This window comes from Chlorocebus sabaeus, chromosome 12 (genome assembly GCF_047675955.1).
Source record: "Chlorocebus sabaeus isolate Y175 chromosome 12, mChlSab1.0.hap1, whole genome shotgun sequence".
NCBI classification, from domain to species: Eukaryota; Metazoa; Chordata; class Mammalia; order Primates; family Cercopithecidae; genus Chlorocebus; species Chlorocebus sabaeus.
Genome location: NC_132915.1, coordinates 74,749,536 through 74,777,451, shown reverse-complemented (window position 1 = coordinate 74,777,451; position 27,916 = coordinate 74,749,536). Strand labels below are relative to the sequence as shown.

The 27,916-nt window shown below is 43.2% G+C and overlaps 1 protein-coding gene across 2 annotated transcripts in view; it reads left to right on the top strand.

The window, feature by feature from the left end:
* The window catches only part of ABCA1 (ATP binding cassette subfamily A member 1), a 147,979-nt gene that overhangs the window by 65,730 nt on the left and 54,333 nt on the right, over positions 1–27,916 (top strand). For both annotated transcript variants that reach the window (XM_007968523.3, XM_007968524.3), the window contains exons 6-11: positions 346–467; positions 3,762–3,938; positions 17,166–17,258; positions 22,156–22,396; positions 24,775–24,914; positions 25,248–25,364. In XM_007968523.3, coding sequence (XP_007966714.3) covers positions 346–467; positions 3,762–3,938; positions 17,166–17,258; positions 22,156–22,396; positions 24,775–24,914; positions 25,248–25,364 — 890 coding nt within the window. The remainder of the gene's footprint in view (positions 1–345; positions 468–3,761; positions 3,939–17,165; positions 17,259–22,155; positions 22,397–24,774; positions 24,915–25,247; positions 25,365–27,916) is intronic.

The window sequence follows — 27,916 nt, the reverse complement described above, 5'->3', positions numbered from 1 at the left end:
CTGGGTGACAGGGCGAGACTCCATCTCAAAATTAAAAAAAAGAAAAGGAAAGGCTGTGTGTGTGTGTGTGTATGTGTGTGTGTGTGTGTGTGTGTAATGGCACCATCACACTGTTTGAGTTGAGGAGCACATGCTGGGTGAGGCTCAACATGTTACCAGAAAGCAATATTTTCATGCCTCTCTTGTTACGGCAATGCTCCCCTGTCTCATTCCTGTGTGCGCTTAGCCAGGCGACTGTTGATCATCAATATTATATGTTTCTCCACTGTCCCGTTGTGCCCACTTTTTTCTTTTTTCTTTTTTTTTGGAGTTACTTAATAAAAATGAAACACTATTTCTCAATAGACTTGAAGCTTCAGGATTTCCTCGTGGACAATGAAACCTTCTCTGGGTTCCTGTATCACAACCTCTCTCTCCCAAAGTCTACTGTGGACAAGATGCTGAGGGCTGATGTCATTCTCCACAAGGTAAGCTGACGCCTCCAGCTTCCTCAGTGGGGCTGATGGCAATTACATTGTGCAGCTACTGGAAAGGAATGAATAAGCCCCTGTCCTCGTAATGGTGGTGAAGGGGAGGGATGTAGTTCGAATTCAACTTCACTTAATTTTACTTCCCTATTCAGGCAGGAATTGCCAGACCATCCAGGAGTGGAATATGCAACCTGGCGTCATGGGCCAGCTGGTTGAAATAAAATTGATTTCTGGCTTGTCACTTGGCATTTGTGATGACTTCCTCCTACAAGGGATATATTTTAAGTTGAGTTAAACTTAAAAAATAGTCACAGTTCTGAGACAATAACCATGGTTAAGGATTATTGATCTGGAGGAACTCTGTCTAAAAAATTGAAGACAGGAGACTTTAGACAAGGGTATATTTAGAGACTTTAAGAATTTTTTTTTTTTTTTTGAGATGGAGTCTCGCTCTGTCACCCAGGCTGGAATGCAGTGGCATGATCTTGGCTCATTGCAAGCTCCGCCTCCCAGGTTCATGCCGTTCTCCTGCCTCAGCCTCCTGAGTAGCTGGGACTACAGGCGCCCACCACCAAGCCCGGCTAATTTTTTCTATTTTTTTGTAGAGACGGGGTTTCATCATGTTAGCCAGGATGGTCTCGTCTCCTGACCTTGTGATCTGCCCGCCTCGGCCTCCCAAAGTGCTGGGATTACAGGCATGAGCCACCATGCCCAGCCGACTTTTAAGAATTTTATAAAATCAGGGCCAGATGCAGTGGCACTGAGTTGAGAATCGTTGCTTGCTTTGCATTAAATGGGAGATCAGTCCCTGCAGCTTGTGGGAATAAGGCTTTAAATCTCTCCAATTTTAGCTCTGTGAGACGGCACTGGGGAGACAGAAATGAATGGACTAGTGTCACAAAGCTCAGGTGGGGTGGATGAGATCACTTCAAAGGTCTATAATCCCACGTCTATAATCCCAGCACTTTGGGAGGCCAAGGGAGGCAGATCACTTGAGGTCAGGAGTTCGAGACCACCCTGGCCAACATGGGAAAACCCGTCTCTACTTAAAATACAAAAATTAGTTAAGCATGGTGGCATGCACCTATAGTCCCAGCTACTTGTGAGGCTGAAGTACAGGAGAGTCATTTGAACCTGGGAGGCAGAGGTTGCAGTGAGCCAAGATCCTGTTGCGGCACTCCAGCCTGGGTGACAGAGCGAGACTCCATCTCAAAAAAAAAAAAAAAAAAAAAAGGAATTTTTATAAAATCTGGAAATAATATTAGTGTTTCTGTTGAATTTTAACTTTAGAATCATAGAAAACTTCCGCTGGCATCATTATTAGGCAGCTCTTGTGCAATGGGTAGCACCAGACCCAGCTTGCATGGTTATTGATTTTTCAGAGATAGTTTTCGAGCATATTCTCTGGCAGAAAGGGGAACTGCTTCCTCCCCTGTCTCATGTCTGCATACTAGCTTGTCTTTACAAGAAGCAGAAGTAGTGGAAATGTTTATTCTTGAAAATAACCTTTTTGCTTCACATGATCTAGAATTTTTAAAATTAGAAAAATGTGCTTACTGCTTGCCCTTCTGAAACTAGGAAAATATGCCTTATGTTTACCAATTGTGTGGTCAGGAGAGGGGCCAAAGGCATCAGGCTTTTGAAAGTAGTTGCATTTAGCATAATTTCCATTGCCCTCTTCCAATTTCATGTCTGTCACATCTAATTAGTTTAAAATAAAGGGCATCCTAAGCATGGAGATGGTCCTTGAATGGTCCTTGGAGTTTCTGTGTTTTCAGTATTCTTTTTTTTGAGCACACAAGACATTTATTGAAAAATTCTTGGGATCAGTACTTGTGTAAGGAAAGGAAAGGGAACAAAGCATGATTGGGCAGAGGCAGAAGATAACATCAACAAAGGCCCTCTGTTGTTAGTATTCTTTTTTTTTTTTTTTGAGTTGGAGTCTTGCTCTGTTGTCCAGGCTGGAGTGCCGTGGCATGATCTCAACTCACTGCAACCTCTGCCTCCCAGGTTCAAGCGATTCTCCTGCCTCAGCCTCCTGAGTAGCTGGGATTACAGGCATGCGCCACCACACCTGGCTAATTTTTGTATTTTTAGTAGAAATGGGGTTTCTCCATGTTGGTTGGCCAGGCTGGTCTTGAACTCCTGACCTCAGGTGATCCGTCAGCCTCGGCCTCCCAAAGTGCTGGGATTACAGGCGTAAGCCACTGCACCTGGCCTGTTGTCAGTATTCTTAAACACAGACGCTAACTGTAGGCTGACAGCCTAGCGGCAAGGACCAGTTAAAGAAACAAGTAGAACTGAAGTGTGCTTGAGTGTCTCTGGCAGTCAGCAAAAACTTAATGGGAATCATGGTAGGCCAAATGCTCTGCTGTATTTCAAAAGCTACATGGGTTTTGAGAGGCTTTTGGTCCATTGCTTACCTTAGGTTGTTTTATAAGCACAGCAGCCTGCACCAATTTAAACTAACAGGGCAGTTAGTAATGGTGTAATAAAGAATCTGCATTGTTCATTCATTCAACAAATACTGTCTATAATGTTTCAGCACTGTAGATGCAAAGTGAGCACAATAAATAGGCTCTTCTTCTTTCAAAGCTTGTGGTCCATTAGACCACATATGAAGAAGAATTGTTGAGGCCCAGAAAGGCAGTTAAGTAAAATATGACCAAGAAGAGGCTCTCTAGTGGGTTTGGTATAAAGAAAAGATAAGAATGACTTAGAATTGGCCTCTCAATGAGATGATAAGAGGCCTGGCTTTCTGGCACTCTGCTCTAGGGCAAGTAAAATGGAGAATTCCAAGTTCTGAAATTGTTAGAACATAGTTCTGTGTCTTAGTTAAATATCTATACTTACAGATAAACAGCATAAATGCTTTCTCCCCATATTTCAGCCCAATACTACTTAGAGACAACATAAATTGCAAAATAGTGAGGATGTTGTTCCTCTAATGAAAGTGGTTCCAGGAATTCAGACTCTGAATTCCTATTTGCCAAATCATGTGTCCCACTCTTAAGAAAATGAGTTGGACTCTGGATTTTTCTTTGCAAGAGGGACAAGAATATGGGAGGTATTGAGTTAATGCAACCTGCAGGTTTTAAGTGTCCTGTCATTGTGCCTTGTGCTTTGATACATTCTGAGGTTCAGTAAAGAGACCTGATGCATTGGATTGTTGCCATGGTACCTGTTTTAAGATCTTCAAAGCTGTATCGATAAGAAGTTCTCCCAAAGACTTCAGCTTCCGATCTTCATAATCCTGTTGTGCTTGTCTCTCTTTGCATGAAATGCTTCTAGGTATTTTTGCAAGGCTACCAGTTACATTTGACCAGTCTGTGCAATGGATCAAAATCAGAAGAGGTGATTCAACTTGGTGACCAAGAAGTTTCCGAGCTTTGTGGCCTACCAAGGGAGAAACTGGCTGCAGCGGGGCAAGTACTTCATTCCAACGTGGACATCCTGAAGCCAATCCTGGTAAGTAGACTTGCTCAGTGGAGAAACGTCAAACACTAATGCTCTTGGAATGTGAGGTTTTTCCTTGGACAACATGACTTTGTTTTGTAGAAAAGTATGGCTGGCTGGGGGTTTGTGATATAATTTAGTTCAGTGGTATTCTAAGTGTTCTTAGTGTTCTTTCAGACTTTTGGGCCATCTCCCAAAGGGTGAATGGGAAGATTAAGCTGGGTGTGGCTGAGTTTAAGCCAAAAGTTTTTTGTGCTTATTTCCATCAGAGAAGACCTGCGTTTTCATGTTTTTACTATTATAATACTAAGCAAGAGTTCTTTTGAAAACAGGTTCTTCATATTTAAAAAAATAAAGTCTTGAAACCATTGATGGGAAGATGGATATCTATTTATGTTTAAAAACCCATCGTAAAGATGACATTGTGGGCTGTCAACAGTTGGAAGGCCCTGGAATTAGATGAGACCACACTAATTAGCTTAATTAGTAATAAAATTGCAAGGAAAAATTCCAACAAAGTTTTTTCAGCCTAGGAAGCAATAGTTCAGAGAAGCACTCTGTGAGAATACCCATTCATTCTTAATCAAAAAATGCAGGTGAGCCTGAGCAGTTTGGCCATCAGAGTGTTTTGTATAGTTCCAGAACAAATGTGTCTCTAGGTGTTCTGAGAACTCTGGTGAAATTCCTCTCCTTACCCCAAACATCATCATTTAATATCCGGGATTCTGGTTTTCTACTCACCAGATAGATTCTCTTAAAACCAGAGGAAGATTCCTGGAGGAAGAATGTATCTGGAAAGAGATGTTCCTTATTATAATAAAATGAAATTGTAATACTCTTGGATTGTGTATAGCACAAATTCTTTATAGAGAGTTGGTCCTCCCAGGGAATTAAGAATATTCAGTTTCTGGACCCTGTTGCCAGATCATACCCTAGAATGTGACCTTGGAAACGTACCTCGGGATTCATACCCTTGATTGACAATCAAAAAGTTTTTGTATTGGCCAGGCGTGGTGGCTCACGCCTGTAATCCCAGTACTTTCAGAGTCCAAGGCGGGCAGATCACGTGAGGTCAGGAGTTCGAGACCAGCCTGGCCAACATGGTGAAACCCTGTCTCTACAAAAATACAAAAAATAGCCCGGCGTGATGGCAGGTACCTGTAATTCCAGCTACTCGGGAGGCTGAGGCAGGAGAATTACTTGAGCCTGGGAGGTGGAGGTTGCAGTGAGCTAAGATCCATCTCACTCTGTTGCCCAGGCTGGAGTGCAGTGGTGCCATCTTGACTCACTGCAACCTCCGCCTCCCAGGCTCAAGCGATTCTCATGCCTCAGCCTTCGAGTAGCTGGACTACAGGCGCCTGCCACCACGCCCAGCTATTTTTTGTATTTTTAGTAGAGATAGGGTTTCACTATGTTGCCCAGCTAGTCTCGAACTCCTGAGCTCAAGTGATTTGCCCACCTCGGCCTCCCAAAGTGTTGGGATTAAAGGTGTGAGTCACCGTGCCCAGTCCCATGTTATAATTTAAATTAAGATATATTTCTCTATGGGGATCTTTGCAACCCTAAGGAACTGGCCTAAAAAGTTAGGGAAGCTGACTTGTGCAGACATTTGCAGCCTGTTGGTCTTTTTTGTGCTGCGAGTCATAGAGGGTCGAAGGTTATTATGAATGGTAAAAAAATTCATTACGAAATCATTTTCTTGGACTGTTTTGGGCTGCTTCACTACACGACCGGAATGCTCACCCTTTCAGTTGGAATGATTGAAATTTTGGAAAAGATGGGTGTTGTTAGAAGACGTCGTAATTTGTTCTGGTGCTGTGCCCATTCATTCCGTTTCATTTGTGTTTACTCTTTAAACACCTATTGTGTACACAACCCAGTAAAATCCCTCCACTCCCATAATGCCTGAATTACACTCATAGTAGAATGACTGTTTAGCCCTCATCATCTGACAGTTAACAGCTCACGTTTCAACCTGACAGTAGCTCTCTGGGAGGATTAGCAGCATGACAGAGTGCAGGGTAATGCACCTTCAGAACCATCAGCCACACTGCGTCCCATCCTGCTGTGTTGTGGTTGTGCCTTGTGGATCCATTGGTTTATGACCAGGTGTTGATTAAGGTGGCTGCTACCAGGTGATTTCTGCACATCTCTTGGGTTTGTGGAGCATCTCAGGTTCTGCTTCTACCCCTCTGCTGTTACCAAGAGACCTCTCTTCAAAATGGGGCTCTTGAGTTAGAACAGAATGAGTTATCAGGATTGTTTTGTGTAGAGATGATTTTTGAGGAAGCCTTTGGGATGAAATGACTTCCAAACATTTTGAAATGTGACTCTTACTTATTGAATTAAGCATGGCCTTAATTGGAATGCAGGGACTGATACTTGATTTATATTAAGCAACCTTTTTCTATTGCTGTTTGGTTGAAATTTCAACATGTGTGATGGTAGATGGATGTGACATGTGGTAACTTGCACATGGGCAGTTAACTGCGCCAAGAACAGCAGCAGTAGCAGCAAGCAGATGCAAGGCCCAACATGACAGGGAGAGAAACTCTTCTTTCAATATGTGCTTCTGAACCAAAAGTAGAATTTCATAAGAGACATATTTTGAAACATTTCTGTTTGTGTGTGTGTGTGTGTATGTGTTTCCCTGTTTCCAGCCACGGGTATTGCGACTTTCTCCTGGGCCTCCTTCAGAATCTGGGTGCTCTGGAAAGCAGTGTTTTGGCAACATGGGGAAAGTGTGGCAGTGTGGGAGGGTCTGCTGGATCTGGGTTTGAATATCGCATTTGAATATTTTACTAGCATTGACGTTGGATCAGTTATTTAGTCTCCCTAAGCCTCAGTTATCTCTTCTTCTATGTACACTTAATATATTTGACCCTTTGTTGTGATTATTGGTTATACATATGAAGAGCCTGGCGTGGGGCCTGGCACACAATAGGTGCTCAATAAATAGAAGTTGATAATTTAATTGACATGAGTAATAGAAATTATGTCCTTGAAAACAGTTGCTTCAAGATAGAAGTTTTCAGCCAGGCACAGTGGCTCACGTCTGTTGTAATCCCAGCACGTTGCAGGGGCTGAGATGGGTGGATCACTTGAGGCCAGGAGTTCAAGACCAGCCTGGTCAACATGGCAAAACCCCCTCTCTACTAAAAATACAAAAATTTGTCAGGCAGGTATGGTGGCACACACCTGTAATCCCAGCTACTCCAGAGGCTGAGGCACAAAAATCACTTGAACCCAGGAGGTGGAGATTGCAGTGAGCTGAGATCACTCCACTGCATTCCAGCCTGGGTGACAGAGTGAGACTGTCTCAGAAGAGATGGAAGTTTTCTTCTGTAGATCAGTGTTAGATCATACCAAGCAAAGTGGTCCTGGTGAATATTTCCGTGAAAAACTGCATTCTTGCTCAGATATCGTCAAGGCCTTTCACCCAAAGATTCTTATTTATGCCCTAGTCTGTACCTTGTGTGAAAATTAATACTGGATCTCAGAATGCTGTTGTGTTTTTAAAGTTCCCTGGGGTTAAGAGCAGTTTCCATTAGGTGTTCTCTGCTTTTTACTTAAAAATCTTACTCATGCATTGAGCAATATTTGTTGAATTCTTATTATGTGTCAGGTATTTTCTGGGAGCTGGACTTAACTCAAAAGATATCCTTTTGATGAGAACAAAGGTAGGTGGATATATGAAATATTATCTGTGGGATAAATGCACTTAGTCATGAGGGAGACTTGTTACGAAGTGCTCATTGCATTTGTACTGTTGAGTTAACAACTTCTTGGAGGAGCTCAGGGCCACCTGGCAGGAGCTTCTATTGTCTTGCTGCTCAACAAGGTATATTTGGCTATAGGGTGTGCTGGGCAGGTGAACTTTTCCTAACTTTCCCTTGGGTCCTTCCTAAAGCAGCATGTACCTTTCCCAGAGTGAGGACAGGGCCACTCTCCTGTCCCACAGAAACCTCCAATCTGTTTTGGACTGCAGGAAGGAGCCATAGTAGTGGACTAGCAAATTTTGGCCAGAGAGGTTGATTTACTTCTGTGGTCAAGGTCCTCACTGATTGTATTTTTAAATTTTTTTTTATTGCTGCTGTAACAAGTCACCAAATCCTTAGCAGTTTATAACCACATAAATTTATTATTTCACAAGGCCAGAAGTCTGGGTACAGCAGAGTGTACCTAGGTCTACTTCTTAGAGTCTCACAGGCCTGATATCAAGGTGTTTGTGGGGCTGTGTTTTTTAGGGGGGTTCTGAAGATGAATCTGCTTTGGAGCTTATCCAGGATATGGGCTGAATTCAGTCCCCTGCAGTTGTAGGACTGAAGTCCATTTCCTTGCTGGCTGTCAGCAGGGGCTGGTTTTTGCTCCTAAAGGTTGCCGTCATTCCTTCTTACGCTTTTCGTGTGACCTCTCTCCCACAAGTGGGTTAAGTGTCTCTCACACTTTAAATCTCTGACGCCTCCTGTCTCATCTGAACTGTCTCCAGTCAGAGAAAGTTCTTTACTTTTAAGGGCTCAGGTGTTCAGTTTGGCCCCCTTCACATAATCCAGGATAATCTCCTTATTTTGAGGTTCATAACTTTAATTACATCTACACAGTGCATTTGCCATGAAATGTGCATATTCACAGACTCCAGAATTCGGGTGTGGACATCTTTGCAGGGGATATTCAGCCTGCTACAGCTTTCTTGCCTGGAAGGAATAGTTTAGCATGTATTTGAAGTGTTCCCTCAGTGCCTTTGGCTTTTATTGACCCCTCTGCAGCTGTCCACTTTCTCTTGCCCATATTCAGAAAGTGACTGTAAAGCATAATAAGCGTTACCTATTAGAGTTTTTAATGTACAAACCAAACAGAGGTGACTTTGGGAGCAGAACATCTCTGAACAAGGTATGAGACATTCATCGAAAAAAATCCATCAAATGTTTATTGTATGTCGGCTTTATACCAGCCGTGTTCTAGGCACTGAAGTTCAACCACGAACAGGGCAGATGTGATGTACTTGGAGCTTTCATTCTAGTGGACACTGAGAACCAGGCTGCAGGCTGAGTCTGGGAATCTGAGGAATTCTTTGTAGGTCCTGGGTCTGCAGAGTGAGAACTGTCCTCTTGTTCCAGTTTCACTGATGACCTCTCAACCAGCTCCCTCACGGCAGTCTTTGCAAACGTGGACACTGTGGGCTGTAGTGGGAGGAATGTTGGGTTGAATGAGCTAGATTTGGGCTCTATCCTTGACTCACCATTGCCTCAGTGATGTGAAAATTGTGTGTGCTCCTTAAGGTTGGAAGTCTAGGCATGCAGATTTATCTCCATCTCAATAACGTGGGGGAGAAAAGGAAGTTGTTTTCGTGGAACCAGTGGTTCCACAGAAACTGTCCATGTGTCTTCCAGTGTGCCCAGCACATTCCCACCAAGGTGGATCTTGGTTCATGAGAGAAGAAGGTAAAGTAAGGGTGCCCTGAGGCTCCCAGAAGACAAGTAATGTCACAGCTGGGCTGTGTATAGATCGAAGAAGCAGATGGATAAGGAGTGAACAAAGTCATCCTTGTCTTGAGGGGTCTTTATTTAGCTTCCTCTTGACTGTTAGACAAGGACCCAGAATACAGATGGGGCTCGTTGCTACCTTCAGCCTCATGGCTTTTTAGGGCTAGATACTTCAACTTGTTACATGCAGTCCTTAAAGCGTCTGTGTGGGTTTTTGCAGGAGAGAACACCTGCTCTTTGTGTTCTCCTGTCTGGAACCCAGACATTGTCGGAAAGTATCAGATTCTGTTTGGCTTTGTGTGATTTTACTGCCCACCTGTTTACTTACTTTCTCCCAGCAAGCAGCCGCAGTCCTCATCGGTTGGTCATTGGTGGAATGACACACTGTGTAGATTTACTCTTCAGACTCTGTGTTCACCTAATTCTTACGGGAAAAGAAGAGCGCTAGCTGGTAGATATAGCAATGTGTTAATATGACTGCTCAACTCCATTTATACAGACATTTTCACCGCAGTTATACTATTTCTTCATTGAAAATTGTTGTCATATCCAAGATACAGGTTTAATTTTTTCCTCTGAATTATGTGGTAGTAGATGTATTTATGTTTAGAAACAGCAAAAAATGAAGTGTTTGGATGCCTTAAACACATCTAATTTAAAAGTTAATATTTAGCTTGTTGAATTATTTATTAAAAGATTAGAATGTTCCTTAGAAAAGTAGTTTTATGATTTCCTATTTCATTAAAAAATATTAAAATGTTTCCCAGAGGAAATCTTTACTGTCATGGAAATCACCAGAAGGAGATAGCGATGACTTCTGGGTGGTGATAGTCTTTGATTTGTGGTTTACTTGTTTTCAGTTTGAACTTAAACATACTAATCCCAGCCTGAGTTGGATTTTGCATGTGGGCAAAGTGAAGTAGAGATTTGTGTCTACTTTATGAAGACATTTAAAGGACATTTGAAATGTTTTAATGAACACATTGTAACATGCATTCCCAGGAGGAAAACAAAATTGTGTATTGTGTTGAAAATATTATTCCAATATATGTATACCCACTTCTCATTTTGTCAGAGAATTCCTGAAAAATTGGAATGTAGATGAGATTTTTATAAATTGAAAATATTTTCAGTTGCATTTTAATTGCACAGATGTGTTTTCTACTTCTATTTGGCTGTGCCTCCTAACGCATTAGTAATATTATCTTCCAGTTTTCATTTTGTGCAGTGATAATGGATTAACAAACACATTCATTCACTTAGCAAACGTTTATTGAGCCCAAATCAGTGCCATGCTCTAGGCCAGGGAGGCAGTCATGTGCAAGGTCCAGTCCTCTCTTTTTCTGTCCTGGTTGGGGAATGGGTGGGACAGACGAGGAAAGGAGCAGCTGCTGTATAGAGCAGGAGACCCTCTGCTGGGTGCGATACAGGCCCTGATGGGGCCTCCTACTGCGGTCTTTCCAGTGAGAAAAGAAGCATCCTCTAAATGGGGACCTAAAGAATGGATGTCAGCCAAGTAAAGAACAGGGAGTATAATGTTCCTGGTAGAGGACATAGTATATGCATTGGTCCAAAGAGGAGAGGGAAGAGAAGGTGGCATTTAGGGGAACTGTACCTAATCGAGATAGTTCAGCATGGAGCAGATATAGCTGTGGGGAGTTTGATGAGAGAAGGAATGATGAGATATGATGCTGCGGAGATGGGCAAAGATCGGCTGAGGCAGGTCTTTCTTCACAAGCCATGTGAGGATATAGGGCCTCATTCTCAGAGCAAGGGGACCCATTAAAGGCTCCACAGGCTGAGTGACTTGATGAGGTGAATACAAAACAGAGCATTTCTGTGAATGTTAATGGCCTTTGGAGCAGGACTCACATTACTCCATCTTTTGGAGTAACTCACATTACTCCATGACTCATGCACTTCTCCCTTCTTTTTCATTTTTTTCATTTTTCTTCTAGAAACACTTACTGGGTATCTAATTGTTAAGTGCCCAGAACTGTGCTACATACTGAGTTGAAATAAGACACCGTCTCAAAGATTAAAGCCAAATTGACTTTGCCAGCTTATAGCTTTTAAACAATTTTTCAGTCCTTCTCGACTTAACTCATAAGCTAATGAGGATGGAAAGAATATAATGAAGCCATCTCTTAGACTCAGAAGAATGAGGCACAACAGCCTTTGTCTTTCTGGGGCCAGTGTCGCAGAACGTCATGCTTTTAGGAAACGTTGTATGTTGTGATTAACACATTTTGCGGAAGTGGGTGGGAGCTTTCAAATAATAATAAGCATTTGTGCATTCTTCCTGTAATGGACATTACAGTTAGGATCTAACGGTAATGAGTTATGATCTGAAAATATTGAGTCATACATGAATTCCTGTTAGCTTAACTCAGAAAATATAGTCCCTCACTAAAGGTTTTATTTTCCTTCTTTTTCCCATTTCCTTTACTTCGTATAAGAAAGTCGCTTGCCTCCTGGGTGCAGTGGAGACCTGTACGAGTCCATAGCCAAGAGAATGTTTTTGGTTAGAAAAATAATAGTAGGAATTCCAAGCTGTGAATTGCTTACTGAAGCTCTTTGGAAATAGGATTTGGCAAGTTATGTCTGCCTTCGTCAAGTAAGCATGAGCAGGAGACCACAGTTAATAGTAGGTGCAGACACATGATTCTCAGGCTGTATTTTGTGGTCTAGTTTCAAGGCATGAATTCTTTGCTGGGGTTAATTTTATTCAAGGAAGTTATCTGTCTGTTAGATCTGATATGTGCTCAGGCCAACATAGATTCTTTACCCTTCCTTTCTTCCTGCTCAACTATCCTTCCTCTTTTATCTTTTCATTGAATTAAAAAGAAAATTATGAACTAGTTTCAACATGAAAAAAGGTACAGAGAATAACATAAAGAACACTTCTGGCCAGGCGTGGTGGCTCATGCTTGCAATCCCAGCACTTTGGGAGGCCGAGGCAGGCAGATCACTTGAAGTCAGGAGTTGGAGACCAGCCTGGCCAACATGGTGAAACACTGCCTCTACCAAAAATACAAAAATTAGCCAGGCATGGTGCATGCACCTGTAATCCCAGCTACTTGAGAGACTGAAGCAGGAGAATTGCTTGAATCTGGGAGGGGGAGGTTGCAGTGAACTGAGATCACACCACTGCCCTCTAGCCTGGGTGACAGAGTGAGTCTCCATCTCAAAACAAACAAACAAAAACACTCCTGTACCATCATCCATCATTTTGCCATGCTGACTCCAGGTTCTATTTAAGAAATAAAACATTACAGGTACAGCTGATGCCACCTCTGTTTCCCTAGCTCTTTCTTCAAAGATAACTCCTGTCTTGCAGTTGAATATTTTAATCCTCTATATCATGTATACTTACATTCTATGAATAACACTATTTGGTACTGGCCTAAATGTGTTCACATTGTGTAAGTGCATAGTGGCCTGCCACTTCATTCGGAATTATGTTCTTGAGATTTATCAGTGTTGATACATGTGGAATCTGGTTAATTTTTGCCATAGTATTCTATTTTTAGTATAAAAGTTTAGCATAAACTTTTAAAAATTCATGCTTCTAGTCTTTGGCTTATTTTTTCAGGTTATGGTATGTTTTGTTGCACAGAAAAGTAAAATTAAGTCATGAGCAAAATATCTGGGTAATCCAGGCTTTCAACTTGATGCTGAATTTGAATTGTGTGGATTTTGTGAACCCTGTGATGTTAATCCATGCCTGATTGTGTAACTCTAACCAATATTATTTTGAAAATGGAAATTTGTATTGACTACAGATTGCCAATATTATTAGTGAATACTGACCACTTAATCTCAAATAAAGAACTAATTTAAAAAGGATTCTAACAATGGCATTGACTGTTCCACCTTATTACTTATGGGTGGGTTGAGCCAATGTTTCTGTTAGAGACCAAAACCAAAAACAGTCAAGTTAAACAAACAATCAAACCCAACATACAGACTACTGATAAGGAGGTCATATCATAAGATATGGCATTGAATTGGTGTCTGCTAATGTAAAGGTCTAATGCCCACAGCAAATTTAACAAGGACCTATGTTTACATCCATGGTCAACTACATTCCTGGGTTAAACAGTCAGGCTGTAGGCCCTGCTGTGTGCCTGGAGTTTTGCTGAAGTGTGGGGCTTTTAAGACAAGAAGAATAAACTTGCTCCAGAGTTTGCTCCAGAGTTAAGAAATGTAAACTAAAAATCCTAAAGATGTTGGAAAAACTATTGCCCTTGAAGATTTAAATTTATTCAGATGGAGAAGACATGTTGTAAAAACAACAGACCCATTCACTGATTTGTACCCTTCAGGAGACAGATGACTGGTAATGGTGGCAATGGGTGAATGTTGGGTTTGGGGTTTTTAGAAACATCTGCACTTGGTGACTACTGTATCTAATTGGTGTGATAAACCTGGCACCCCATGTGTTTGGCACCATCTTGGATCCTACTCAGGGCCAGGTGAACTGAGTGGCCTCTTCAGTACTTCAGAGTCTGAAGCAGATTATAGTATGTGGACCAGACACAGAATGTACCACCAAGCACATTGGCGCAAAGCGTACTGGGAAGGGAGACTTTGTGAACGTGGTGCTGGTTCTCAAACCTCAGCGCTCAAAAGGATCTTCTGAGGATTCTTGGATCACACTCTTAAACTTCTCATCCAGTAGGTCTCAGGTGGCTGAGAACCTGCATTTTTTTTTTTTTTTTTCCCTGAGACCAAGTCTCACTCTGATGCCCAGGCTGGAGTGTATTGGCGCCATCTTGGCTCACTGCAACCTCCACCTCCCAGGTTCAAGCAGTTTTCCTGCCTCAACCTGCCTAGTAGCTGGGATTGCAAGTGCATGCCACCACGCCCAGCTAATTTTTATACTTCTAGTAGAGAGGGGGTTTCGCCATGTTGGACAGGCTGGTCTTGAACTCCTGACCTCAGGTGATCCACCCACTTTGGCTTCCCAAAGTGCTGGGATTATAGGCGTGAGCCACCATACCTGGCCTGAATCTGCATATTTAACAAGCACCACAGGTGATTCTGATACAGTAGCTCCCCAAACCTCATGGTGTTAGTGAATCCCAGTCATTCACAACTCTGCCATGATTTTGGTCATATTCAAGTGCAGCTGGTACCATTTTTAGTTAATATATTTTTAAAATAAAGTCAATTCTTTTGGATAATTAAATTTAATTACAAGGGAAGCTATACCACTGCTGTAAAAACATCATCTGCTTTAAAGAGAAGGTGCATAATGAATATACATTAAGATAAAAATGTGTATGTCTGTGTGTGTGCACATATAAGCATACACATATCTACCATAGGGAATGAGTTTTCCTTCAGGGTTTTCAACTTAAATGTCAACTTTGAGGTCAGTTAATATGTGTAAGATATATGTGTGTATATATGTCTATACATATAAGCCTATACATAAATACATGAATACATATAAAGTATATCTATACACAACCTATTATGCATATCATGTATATTTCATCCACTTAGTATTATCTTTTATTTTGCAGTTTGGCAAATGCTCAGTAAAAGAAAAGGGTTAGAAGGGGAGAAAGGCATTTTATCCCAAGCCTTCAGGAATTAGGATGAGGATGTCTTCACCTTGCGGTGAAGAGTAATTATACTGTTAGAGACAGCACATTGTAGTGTGGCTGATGTGCTGTGTGATGGTAGTTGTAATCTCTGCCTAGCAGAGGAAGGACATTTCAATAGAAGAAAAAGTTCAAGACCTTGCCGAGAAACAGAGAAAGGATTTTTGTCTTTTAAAGAACTTGAAAACCCTGTTTGCAGACAAAAGCCCTCCAGTTTTGGCAGTAAACTTCCACGCAAGGGAAGAAAAAGGAAGGGGATGACATTGTTGACAATTGTGAGCACTTACCATGCGCCAGGCACTGTGCGAGGGGCTTTGTACATATCCTCTAGTTTTAGTGCTCATAAAAACTCTGTGATATGTGCACAGCATTTTAAACTTTGCTGTATAGTTGAGAAAATGGAAGGATGGGGAATTTGAGTCATTTGCCCAGGGTTCTATAGCTACCCCAGGTTCCCATGACTGGAGAATTGGGGCACGGGGTGGTAGGGGAGAGTGAGTGACAAGAATCCTAAGAATCTTATCTCCATTCAGTCTTTATAAAAGAAGTGGGTTAACTACCACATTTTGTTTTTACTTAAATTGACATTACATCAGTCGGGCATTTCTTGTTTTGTCCTGGGTTTGTTTTGTTTTTGCTACACAATCTTGAACATCTGTCATCTTGTAGGCCTAATGTTAAACACAAAAACACTTTACCTCCTATAGCTTTCAATTAAGATCTCTCAGTTTGTGTTTGTAATAGTTTTTCAGGCAAGTTATCAGTAGGTTCGGCTTCTAGTGTGTTAACCTTTAGTTATAAAGTGAACCCAAAGAGAGAAAGTAGAAACAAAACACCTCACCTGTTTTTTGCTCATGAATTACTTTCTATGGAAGGAACAATCATGAACACCTCTGTGTATCACAGAGGTCTACATGTATCTGGCATTTAAGGGAGACCACGTGGGTCCCTTTGAGGACTGTGAATGTGGGAATACTGGGACTCTGGTGAAGAACCCGTTCCAGAAGAGATGAATCAGCTGGACAAGTTCTTTCATAGAACCTTTAGGCAGGTTTTCTCAGAAATGCACATTCAGGATTATGCTTGATCAGAATGATACTCAATCCCTTCTGCATTTGGAGTTCTCTTTAAAAGAAAACATCCCAGGCTGCTATTTCTCAAGAGATAGTGAGTCCCAACCACTTCTAGACATTTTCTTGTGTAGTCTACATTATAATTTCACAGCAGTCTCTGATACTACAAATGTCAAGATAGCCCAACCTTCTCTAAACTTCAGAGATGTCTGATATGATATTGAATAAAACAGTGCTCATAGAAACATCAAGAAAGGTGGATTTTCCCTGGATACTTTTTTCCTACTTGACAAATAAGAATGATGAAACTGACTCGTCTTTTTCTCTTTGGAAGCCTGAACACTCAGAACCCAACTTGAGGCTCCTCAGCTATAGCAATTCTGACTTTGTAGTCTGTAAATTATTGTTCTTTTTTTTCTTTAGCTTATGCTTTCTGCCCTAATTTATCTTTTCCCTGTTCTAATGAATTATTGTCCTGTATCTGCTGTGCAGTTAGGTGACATATAACAGCAATTAAATATATGAATTGGTACATACAAAGATTTGACTAAAACTTGGTGTAAAACTAAGTGTTTTACGTTAAATTTCCAGTGTTAGAAACAGTGCTGACTTGAAAAGAGTGACAGAATTCCATCTTTCCCTATTTTTGACAGCTTTAAACTTTATATTTTCTTCCTTTCTCGTGAGCCATCATTAACCTGTTTCTCAAAGCCATTCCCGTATTACCCATCTTGCGGACTCAGACAGATTTGGGAATTTGCGGTCAGAGTTGTATTGGACACATCCCCTCAGCCCACATGAGATCCTTTTTATCTATTACGTATTAACTAGTTTTAAGTACAATATTCCTGCTTCGTTTAAAACCGTTACTCAAACAATGAGTTTGAAAATAAACAAAATGCAAACTTACAGTTAGAAATAATTGTAGTGTCTTTAGTGTTGGTTAGGAGTTGGTTTCTTGTTTGTTAAACTCAAGATTGTGAACAGTTTTAATTCACTTGTTTATTTCCAGTAGAGATTTCAGGTTTACATTTGAACTCAAAAACAAAGTTTTCTTTCTCATTACAGAGAGGACTAAACTCTACATCTCCCCTCCCGAGCAAGGAGCTGGCTGAAGCCACAAAGACATTGCTGCATAGTCTTGGGACTCTGGCCCAGGAGGTAAGTTGTGTCTTTCTAGTTCCAGAAAGCGGACCGTTCGCTGTATCATTTTTTTCATTCCTGAGTTTGGCAAGAGGTCCTTTGGATTTGAATATCACGTGGGATGTAATATCAATTTTCGAAGTATAAGTGATATAAAAAATAATGTTTTGATTTTCTTATTTTAGAAATGAAGCAACCAAAACGCATAGATGTCTCAGAGCTAATTAGTTAGTGGCTAACAGCTGGATATCTAGGTTAGAACCTTCCCCCTTTTTTCTCTTTGCCCCTAGGTAATCATACATTTGTAAAGAGGAGAGTTATCTCTGTCACCGCCCATGCACTGCTTTTGTCTGACCAGCAACTTCTTCATATTGCTTCTTCAGTAGCAAGGCCAATCATTTTACCAACACACATGCTTGCTAACTAACCGGAATAACGTGGTGCCCCTATTTCAGCCCTTTCCCTTGTAGGCATCTGGCTTCTGAGGTTCAACTATGGGAATATGATCTCTTAATGAACATTAAGTTGAGTTTGCCTTTTAGGTCCATGTGTCGACAAATATATCAGAGTCATCTCTGTCCTAGGATCAGAGGGCCTGTAGGCACTTGTAAAAGCAGTTAGCTCTGACTCCCAGTCAGTGCACACTCCACTTTTCTGACTCCCAGCCTTGTTTCAAATTAGACTTGGAAGCGAGGAACTGTCTGGTGTGCCCCTGCATAAGAAGCTGAGCCAGGGGGCAGTGGTCACAAACAATACAGACTTTAACTTATAGGACATTGGAAAATAATAATTTGTGGGGAAAATGTCTCAGACTTGGTCCACCCTTATTTTTAGCTGCTTCTCTAATTCATTTTTCCTTTCTTGGTGCTTGTATCTTACCTACCCATTTTTTGGTGCTTGCATCATTTTTTCAAATATCAAAATGAACTTTATGTTTTCTAACAATGAAAGTATTGCCTGTTCATTGTGGAAAATGCAGAACACTTGGAAAATACCAAAAATGCTGAGATTAAACACTATTGACCCCTTAGTGTATTTCTTCCTGTCCTGTTCTATTTTCTTTCTTTGATTTCTGCTCACGTGTTTCTGACTGACGAGGCTTGACTTTTGGGTTCCCTTTCCAGAGGAGAAGCCTTCTTTCAGCTTGCCATTTGTTACCCTGGTTATGGAGGCTTGTGACCTTTTTTACTAGGTAGAGAAGCTGGACCAACTAGGGTTTTTCCAGGGGGAGAATGAGAAGGATAAACTGCTTTGCAAGTCCATAGCTATTTCTCTAGGGCCCTGTTAGCTGACATTGACGTGCCTTGCCTTGCTCTGCAGATCCCCTCCCAGCCCGCTGTCCCTTGTTCATTTCTGGCCTTAGAGAAAGCAAAGCAGAGGCTGTAACGCGGGAGGATGCCTCTAAACTCAGGGTTTGGTTACAGCTGTTTTCACTTACATCACTGGCCCTGTTTTTTTTTGTTTTCTGGCATTAAAAAAAAAAAAAAAACTTGGAAGCAGGTGATGTCCCCATTGCTGATGTGCTGGAGACTCTCCAAGTGAACAATATACATTTTTCTTGGCAGCTGCTTCTTGTGCCCTGCTTGCTCCTGGTCCAGAACAAGCAAGGACCATCTGCTTCTTTCAATAGAACACCTCCAAGTCCCTTTGATCACAAGTTACTCATTGTCTAACTTGCTATTTCTGTGAGACAAATGGGAGAAGATCAGTAAATGCCCTTGTTTGTCCGGTCAGTGTGTGGAAAGTTGATAATTTTGACCAAAGCACAACCCTTGAAAGGAAAAGAAAAAGGGAGTGAATGTCTTCTGAGGAGCTGCCTTGGTTTAGGCAGTGTCGCCCATTTCCCTGTATACTCCACATGACAAACCTGAGTGGATCTCATTGTGCCCATTTTGCAGATGGCACCAAGGCTCAGAAAAGTTAGGCAACTTTTCCAGTCACCCAGTGAGTTAATTGACAGAACTGGGATTCGAACCCAGAATTGTTGGATTCCAAAGCCTGTGTTGTTGCCTGCTTCGTGAAAAACTCCAGTAGCAATTGGAATAGAAAGGAGACCCTTCCAAGAAAGAAAATATGCACTAGCAGAACCTGGAAATTGGGAGGAAATGAGGACTTGAGGAATAAGATGAATGAAAGCTGACATGAGTTTCACATCTGGGTGATGGGAAGGGAGGACAGGGAGGCAGCATCTCAGATGTCCACCCAGCACCAACTAGCTTCCTGGCATTGCTAGGTGTTGGGGACTTAGCAGTGAACACGCTAACTTCTCTGCTCTCTTGGGGCACATATGGAGTGAGAGACAGAAACAAACAGGTCAGTGTACAATGCCACAGGAGGGATATATGCAGTGAAGAAAAAGCAGGGTAAGGGGTATAGAGCATGAGAAGGTGCTATTTTAAAGGGGGTGATTAGGGAAGCCCTCTTGTGACAGTTGAACCTGAAGGAGATGACAGCATGTCTGTGGAGAGGGAAGGAAACTCCAAGCAGGAAGAATGGCAGATACAAAGACATTGATGCTAGAGCATGCCTAAGGAATGTGTTTAAGGACTAGGGAAAGTGAGCAAGTGGTGCGGGGAGGAGAGGAGCTCAGAGCAGGAGGAGGTGAGTGCCATACAGGCCTGACAAGACTTTGGATTCCTGCTGGGTGAGATGGGAATCCAGTGGAGGGTTTGAGGGAGGGGGACATGATGTGATCTAGAGTTTAGACTGTTTACACTCTGGTTATTGGATTGAGAAGAGACTGGGATGGGGGAAAGGGAGGACAAAGGACACTGTGCTGGATTGAGAAAGCAGTAAGTCAGTTTCATTCATTCACTCAACTGATGATGTTCAAACACCACCATCATCTGTGGGCTAAAGGATGAAGAGCCATCCCTCCCTGAGAGTCAGGGAGCCCTTCCCAGATAAAGTCTGGAGTGTGAGCTGAGGTGTTGGAGAAAGAGTAAGAGTTTGCCCCTAAAACGGGTGCTGGGAAGAGCCAATAGTTTGGAATAACTCAGTAATTTATGGTGCTTCTTTAGAAAGATTTGCTGGCTTTATGTGGGAAGAAATTTGTCTTTTTGATTGGGAAGTGGTGGGATGGTGGTGAGGCTGCCTTTGGAAAGAGAAGTGAGTGCTTTGACTCACTATTGTTTAAAAATCTCTAGGGCTGTTACAGGTTATGAAAAGATAAAGTTGGGAAAAGCTGTCCACGTCACCTAATTGGGTTCTTGTGGAGTGTGCTAGATGCCCCCTCTCTGGAGGAAAAAAATCCTTTTTCTCCACCTCTGACCCGCCTCTGGAGAGCCTAGTTCCCATCGGGAGGCAGAAGGGGCAAAGCTTAGGACCTAGAGAGTGCTGGACCACACCACTTACAGGAACCAGCAGGCTGTGAGGTCGAAAGCTAGGCACATAGAGCTTTCCCGCTGGGTGCAGGGCCTCGTGGCCCCTCCCCTCTGTGCTCTATAGCTCAGTCTTCCCAGGCGGTGTGAACATGCAGTGACATTTCAAGGAATGCAGGGATTTATTAATAATGTATTGTGAAATGTTTGGAAATACAAAGTGCTCTATAAATATTTCATAATAGCATTGGGGCCGAGAACTCCACAAAGTGCCGGAATACATTTGTATGTAAGACAGAGCGCCGCCGCCTGGCTCAGTGATGTTTGTTGAGTGGCAGTCACAGACGCACCCCTGGCTGCCTGGGGTTTCTGACTCACCCTGTTGGAGCTGTTCTCTGCAGGGCACCCTCATGTGTGGCATAGGATTTATGCCTTACCACACACTGTTTTAGCTTTCTTGTCTTGATGATGAATAGAGGGCAGTGTCCAGACCATGGTATAAGCATCTACTGCTCCCCAAGTCTACCAAAACCAAGCCAAGTTGTGTCTCAGCGAGCTCCATGAAAAATGGAGAAGTTGAGCACTCGGAGACATGGTGTGACCTTTCAAAGACTGTAAGCTGATGAGGGACATGGCTAGGGTTCAGACTCGAGTTTTTCTTTTTTTTTTTTCTTTCTTTCTTTTTTTTGAGATGAAGTCTTGCTGTTGCCACCCAGGCTGGAGTGCAGTGGCACTCTGCTCACTGCATCGTCTGCCTCCTGGATTCAAGTGATTCTCCTGCCTCAGCCTCCCTAGTAGCTGGGATTACAAGCACATGCCACCACACCCAGCTAATTTTTGTGTTTTTAGTAGAGAGGGGGTTTGCCATGTTGGCCGGGCTGGTCTTGAACTCCTGACTTCAGGTGATCCACCCTCTTCAGCCTCCCAAAGTGCTGAGATTACAGGTGTGAGCCGCTGTGCCCGGCCTAGACTTGAGTTTTTCACCTTATGCTTTTTCATTGCCTGACACTTTACTGAGACCGAGATAGGGAACTTCACATACAGTACCTTTTCTCCTGAGGGGGACAGGGCTACTCAATTTCCACACTGGAGTTGGAGGAGTTTTAGAAGTGAGTCAGTTATCGAGGGTGAGAGAGTTCCTGATAGGCTCAACAACACTCAGATGAAGCTGTTCAGAGAAAGCCTTCTCATCTATAAACTGGAAGATAATCCCAGTGAAACAAAGCCCAGCTTCAGGGGCTTCACTAACTCCAGGCTGTGCTTCTCAAACTTTAGTGAGCATTGGAATCACCTGGGCATGTTGTGGCGCTGTAGATTTGAATTCTGCAGGTTGGCGGAGGGGCCATAGAATCTGCATTTCCAACAGTGTCTCCAGTAATGCTGATGCTGCTCGTCCCTGGACCACAGATTGGGTAGCCAGGTTCTGGCAAGCTCATGCCAAGGCTTTGAGATGACATCAGACAAAATATGTTTTGGGACATGGCTTTTGAGAGGTCAAGAAAATAAGATGTTTCTTTCTCTTCTCATCCCAAACCCTTGCACTGCCCTTTTCTCCCTTCCCCTACTCGCCTTTTTCTCCCTGTCCCTGACGCCAGCTGTTCAGCATGAGAAGCTGGAGTGACATGCGACAGGAGGTGATGTTTCTGACCAATGTGAACAGCTCCAGCTCTTCCACCCAGATCTACCAGGCTGTGTCTCGTATTGTCTGCGGGCATCCCGAGGGAGGGGGGCTGAAGATCAAGTCTCTCAACTGGTACGAGGACAATAACTACAAAGCCCTCTTCGGAGGCAATGGCACTGAGGAAGATGCTGAAACCTTCTACGACAACTCTACAAGTGAGTGTCTGTGCGGACCCCAGACCTGTCCCCAACCCCGTCCCTACCTTAGTTCTGGCCTTGGCCTGTGTCATCTCCTCCCTCTGTAGCAGCGTTAGATGTCTACATGCCCATTTACCCACCAGACTGAGCTCCTCCTGGAGGAGAGAGGCTTCTCTTGATGAGCTACCTGTCCCCAGTACTCTGAACGCAGCCTGGCACTTCTCAGGTGCACAGTAGTGTTTATCACTGGAATGAATGATTGACAGCCAGCCTCCTGGTTTTCTGGGGGATGTAGAAAGGTGGCTTCCAGAGTAGTCAAGAATGAGATAATGGCAGAGGGAGAAATCCTGCAAGATCTCACTTATATATGGAATATATATAAGGTGTGCAAAGTGTCAGTTTCACATGATGAATAAATTCCTGAGATCTGATGTATATTGTGATGACTATAGTTAGTAACACTGTATGCTATACTTGAAATTTGCTAAGAGAGGAGGTCTGAAGTGTTCAGACTACACAAAAAAGGTAACTATGAGGTGATAGATTTATTAACAGCTTGATTGTGGTGATCCTTTCACAGTGTATACATATATTAAAATATCACATTGTATACCTTAAATATACAATTTTTATTTGTCAGTTATCACTCAAAAAAGCTGGAAAAACATTTTTAAAAAGGATGATATACTGGTTTTAATATTACCATCGAGGTAAGCTTTATAATAACATTAAAAAAAAAAACCAGTAATAATAGCAACAACAACAACAAAAAACTAACATTTAAGTAGAATTTCTTATGCACTCTGCATTCTGTTTATCTCATTTTACCATCATGATAACCCTGTAGGGAAGATTCTTTAACCCCACATTTCGTAGGCTCAGAGAGGTTAAGTGCTTTGGTCAGAGCCACATCAGAGTTAATCCACAAGAGCCAGGATTCCAGCCCAAATCTGCCTGGATCTGTGCTCTCTAAAATAACTGTTAGTGGTGGTGTGTGTGTTCTCACAGTCAGATATTTGATCTGCTCTTTGTTTCCCATTCTTAGCTGCAAGGCAGTGTTAAAGAACCTTGTATCTCCATATCCACTCCCCACACTTAAGCACTTTTGTGGGCACATGTGCCATATGCCTGGTGGCAGCAGGGATCCAGTGTTACAGTTTTAGGCAATGGCATCCTTTTCCTTGAAAACTCGATGCAGGTGAACTTTCTCCATTTCCAACCACAGGTGTGTCTTTCAGCCACTGAGTGAGGCAGGTTTTGTAGCACAAGAACCTTTTCTTCTCTGGAGTAAAGCACTCCAGACATTCGCAAGTTGCTTTACAAGCCCGAAGAGGATGGGATTGTAGACAGCTTTAATGAAATCCCACCTTCTCCTGTCCCCCAGCTTGCAAGTTGACCCAAGGAAGCCTTCATTTCCATGACAGACCTAATTGTGAGGACAGCCTCATTAAAAAGAAAAAAATTTGATTATCTTTCCAGCATATAGAGGACACTTAGTATCTAAAAAACCCTGAAAAACTTTGAATGAATTTTTAAAAATCAGGGATCCTGCTAGATAATCAAACCCATTTGCCTGTTATGACTTTTGTATTTGGGTTTTTGTTAAGTGTACATATACTGCTTGTGTTAATCAAAGAGAATTTTTTTTTTTTTTTTTTGGAGACGGAATTTCGCTCTTGTTGCTCGGGCTAGAGTGCAGTGGCACGATCTCGGCTCACCGCAACCTCTGCCTCCCGGGTTCAGACGATTCTCCTGCCTCAGCCTCATGTGCCACCATGCCCAGCTAATTTTGTATTTTTAGTAGAGATAGGGTTTCTGCGTGTTGGTCAGGCTGGTCTTGAACTCCCAACCTCAGGTGATCTGCCCGCCTTGGCCTCCCAAAGTGCTGGGATTACAGGTGTGAGCCACGGCGCCCTGCCCCAAATTTTGGTTTTTGCTTTAAAACTGAGGGCTGAAGTCAGCCTTGTGGTTGCCCCTCAAGAGTTAGTTTAAATGTTGGTCATGTTGTCAGTGAAAACAGTGGCAAGGCTGTCATGAGAGTGTGAATCTGGAGTTGTGAAGGCTTGTGCTTTGTGAAAACATTTTTCCAGATCAGCTCAGTTGTGAGTTATCCATCATTGATGTTATAATGAGCTCTGATTATTTATCAAGCTGCATTCTTTACAAATAATATCTTAGTTTAATCTGAGGTAATCTTCTCCACATCTCTCAAAATAGATGTTATGAATTTTACTTTTACAGAGGAGCCGACTGAGGGTCAGATAAGTTACTTATTATATGACTATTAGTGGTAGAGCTGGAATTTGAACTCAGAACTGTCTGGCTCCAAAGCCCTTGTAAGTTTCTATCAGTATCTGACCATGCATATGAGCATTTGTCTCTCCTATTCTTTGTAGCTCCTTACTGCAATGATTTGATGAAGAATTTGGAGTCTAGTCCTCTTTCCCGCATTATTTGGAAAGCTCTGAAGCCTCTGCTTGTTGGGAAGATCCTGTATACACCTGACACTCCAGCCACAAGGCAGGTTATGGCTGAGGTAAGCTACCCCCAGCCCAAGACTCCCTCCCCAAAGTCTTCCCAGAACGGGGGGCAAAACACTCAAGGTAGCTTCAGAGGTGTGCACTAAGTATTTTTATGGCTCTTCTGGGATTCCCAGAGCGAAAACCTCAAGTCTGATGCCGACCAGAGCTGGGCCAGCTCCCCAGCCCTGGGTATAGAATCATAGTTATAAGCAGGCATTTATTGGGGATGGGGGAGGACTGGCACAGGGCTGCTGTGATGGGGTATCTTTTCAGGGAGCAGCCAAAGCGCTCATTGTCTCTGCTTCTCCTCCTTTTGCTGCGGTCCCTGGCTCCCCACCTGACTCCAGGTGAACAAGACCTTCCAGGAATTGGCTGTGTTCCATGATCTGGAAGGCATGTGGGAGGAACTCAGCCCCAAGATCTGGACCTTCATGGAGAACAGCCAAGAAATGGACCTTGTCCGGGTGAGTGTCCCTCCTATTATTAGCATGTGTCTGCTTGATACTGGAGAGGTGAGCTTCTGGTCACTTTCCCAGGTGTGACTGAGGTGAGAATTCTTTCAGTTTATCTAGCTGGGGGAATGTAGTGAGCATAGCTAAAGTCACAGGGCACCACCTCTCCAGAAGTACAGGCCATGGTGCGGAGAAAATATTGTGCATATCAGCATCCATGCCACTCGTGGTCAAATAGCAGTTTTCTGCAAAACTTAGTGAGGGCTGGTGTTTGGAAGTAGAGTTGGGTAATTGCAGGACCCTGACTGTTTTCATTTTTGGCTGTGGCCTCTCAGCCAGCCACAGCATCTTCTTTACCTCCCTGTGCCTTGGTAGGTTTTGGAAAGAGGTGTGGGAGCAAAAGCATCATGTTACATGTAGACTGGCCTGAGAGACTCATTCTCAGGGCACTGTGTGAATGATGAGCTGCTGTTACTGTGTGGAGGGGAAATGCACTTAATGCTTCAAGAGCCACTTGAAAGGGGTAAGTGCTCTAGAGACAATTGGATTGAAATGTGGAGCAGGCTGAGCAAGAACAGAATGTCTCCTTTGCCTGAGCCTGAGTGCTGTTTAATCTCATCTTCCTGCCTTGGGCTGAGTCAGAGAATCATTAGACTATTTCCTATTTCCATGGTGAGGGAGGCCTCTTCCTTTTGTCTCTGCTCCCCTTAAAAAGCAGGCGAGGATTTTGCCAGGTTTCTTGTTTTGAACCTTATTGACTTTAAGGGCAGCTGCGTTTTACAGGCTGTACCTACCTGGAGGGAACATTTCCGAGGTTTAGTACTATTCCCTGATCCACTGGGAGGCAGGTTACTGAGGAAGTCCCTTTAAAAACAAAGAATTTTATACTGAGAAAAGCATAAACAGTGATTTGTATGGATTCACACTGACTAATAATAATAGCTCATGCCATTCAGGTGTGGGTCTCTCCTCTAAAGGAGGGTTATATGATCTAGCCATGTAGACCTAAGTGTGATTTCAGGCCTTTTCTTCCTGGTCGTCTTCTTCAAATCCATATTTCTACTAGTTAGACTTTTTCTCTTTGTCTGGCTCTCAGAGGATGATAGGAGGCCTGTGAAGTGACTCAATGAGTTTTGATTTGTGGGCAAATAGATGCTTCCCGAGTCTGAAATTGAGAGCTTGCCTTAGATGCACCAACTGTTCACAAGTTCCCAGTTCTCAGAGGACAAGACCCTTGTAAACATGGCAGTGGCATTATTGGGAGTCTAGCTGGGAAAATCAAGTGTTGCACTTGGAAATGAGGGAGCTGGGGCTGGAGAGAAAGGCATGGGCATGCCTTGGAGGGACTTGTGTGTCAAGCTGAGGACCTTTACTTTAAGCTCTAGGGGGCCAGGCAGGGGAGATGTAGATACGTTTCTCTGATGGGGTGGCTGAATCGAAGGATGAGGGAAGAATGAAGGCAGAGACCAGGGAGGAGGCTCTCCAAGTGGCCAAGGCATAAAGCAAGAAGTGAGGCCTGGTGATGGCTTAGTTGTGGAACAGTGAAAGAGAGGGAGGCATCAAAGCAAGTCTTGATTTCTGGATGGATGGATGGTAGGGTTGTCCAGTAGGCCAATGCTACTGGGGTCTGCTGTGGAGGAGGGTGGTTGGGCTGGCGATAGGTGATGAGGGAGTTGTTAGCCTGTGGGTGGAAGAAAAGGGAACTTCTTCCAACTGTTTTCTTCTCTCTCTCTCTCTTTCTCTCTTTTTTTTAAAGACAGAGTCTTGCTCTGTCACCCAGGGTGAAATACAGTGGCATGATCTTGGCTCACCACAGCCTCTGCCTCCCAGGTTCAAGCAATTCTCCTGGCTCAGCCTCCAGAGTAGCTGGGATTACAGGCACATGCCACTGTGCTCGGCTAATTTTTTTATTTTTAGTGGAGATGGGGTTTCACCATGTTGGTCAGGCTGGTCTTGAACTCCTGACCTCAGGTGATGCACCTGCCTCGACCTCCCAAAGTGCTGGGATTACAGGCGTGAGGCACCACGCCCGGCCTTTCTTCCCTCTCTTAAAGAGTGTTTATTTAATTCCACAAACATGAGCTCGTCACCCCCTGCAGCCTGGCATCTCCTACACGAGGTGATGGCTGAGGCTTCTGCTTCTGCTGGGGGGTAGCTCTGATCTCTCTGCTGTCTCTGGCGCTGTCTACCCCTGTTGCCTCATCCCATTGGTCCCAGGGCACCTCTCTCGGGCGAGTCATGGAACCCTCTGACACTGATTTGCTCTCTTTTCTGAGCTGCTTTTAGCCCCTCATCCTTGGACCTGGATTTCTTGCTGCCTCCAGTCCCGCGGGCAGTCTTAGGTCTCCTGCCCTTCATGAGCACCCTAGAGGGGCCACGTGCTCAGCGAGCTCAGTGGGCACATCTTTCTAGTCTTGCTGTTCTTTTTAGAAGCCTTACTGGGCAGGGCCGACTTCACCCTAAAGGCTGCGTCTCTTCACTCTGCTTTTGTTTGTTCCCAATAAAGTGGGTTCAGAATTGCTAACCCTGGCCTCTATGAACTTGTGAAGTACAATGTTGTGTCT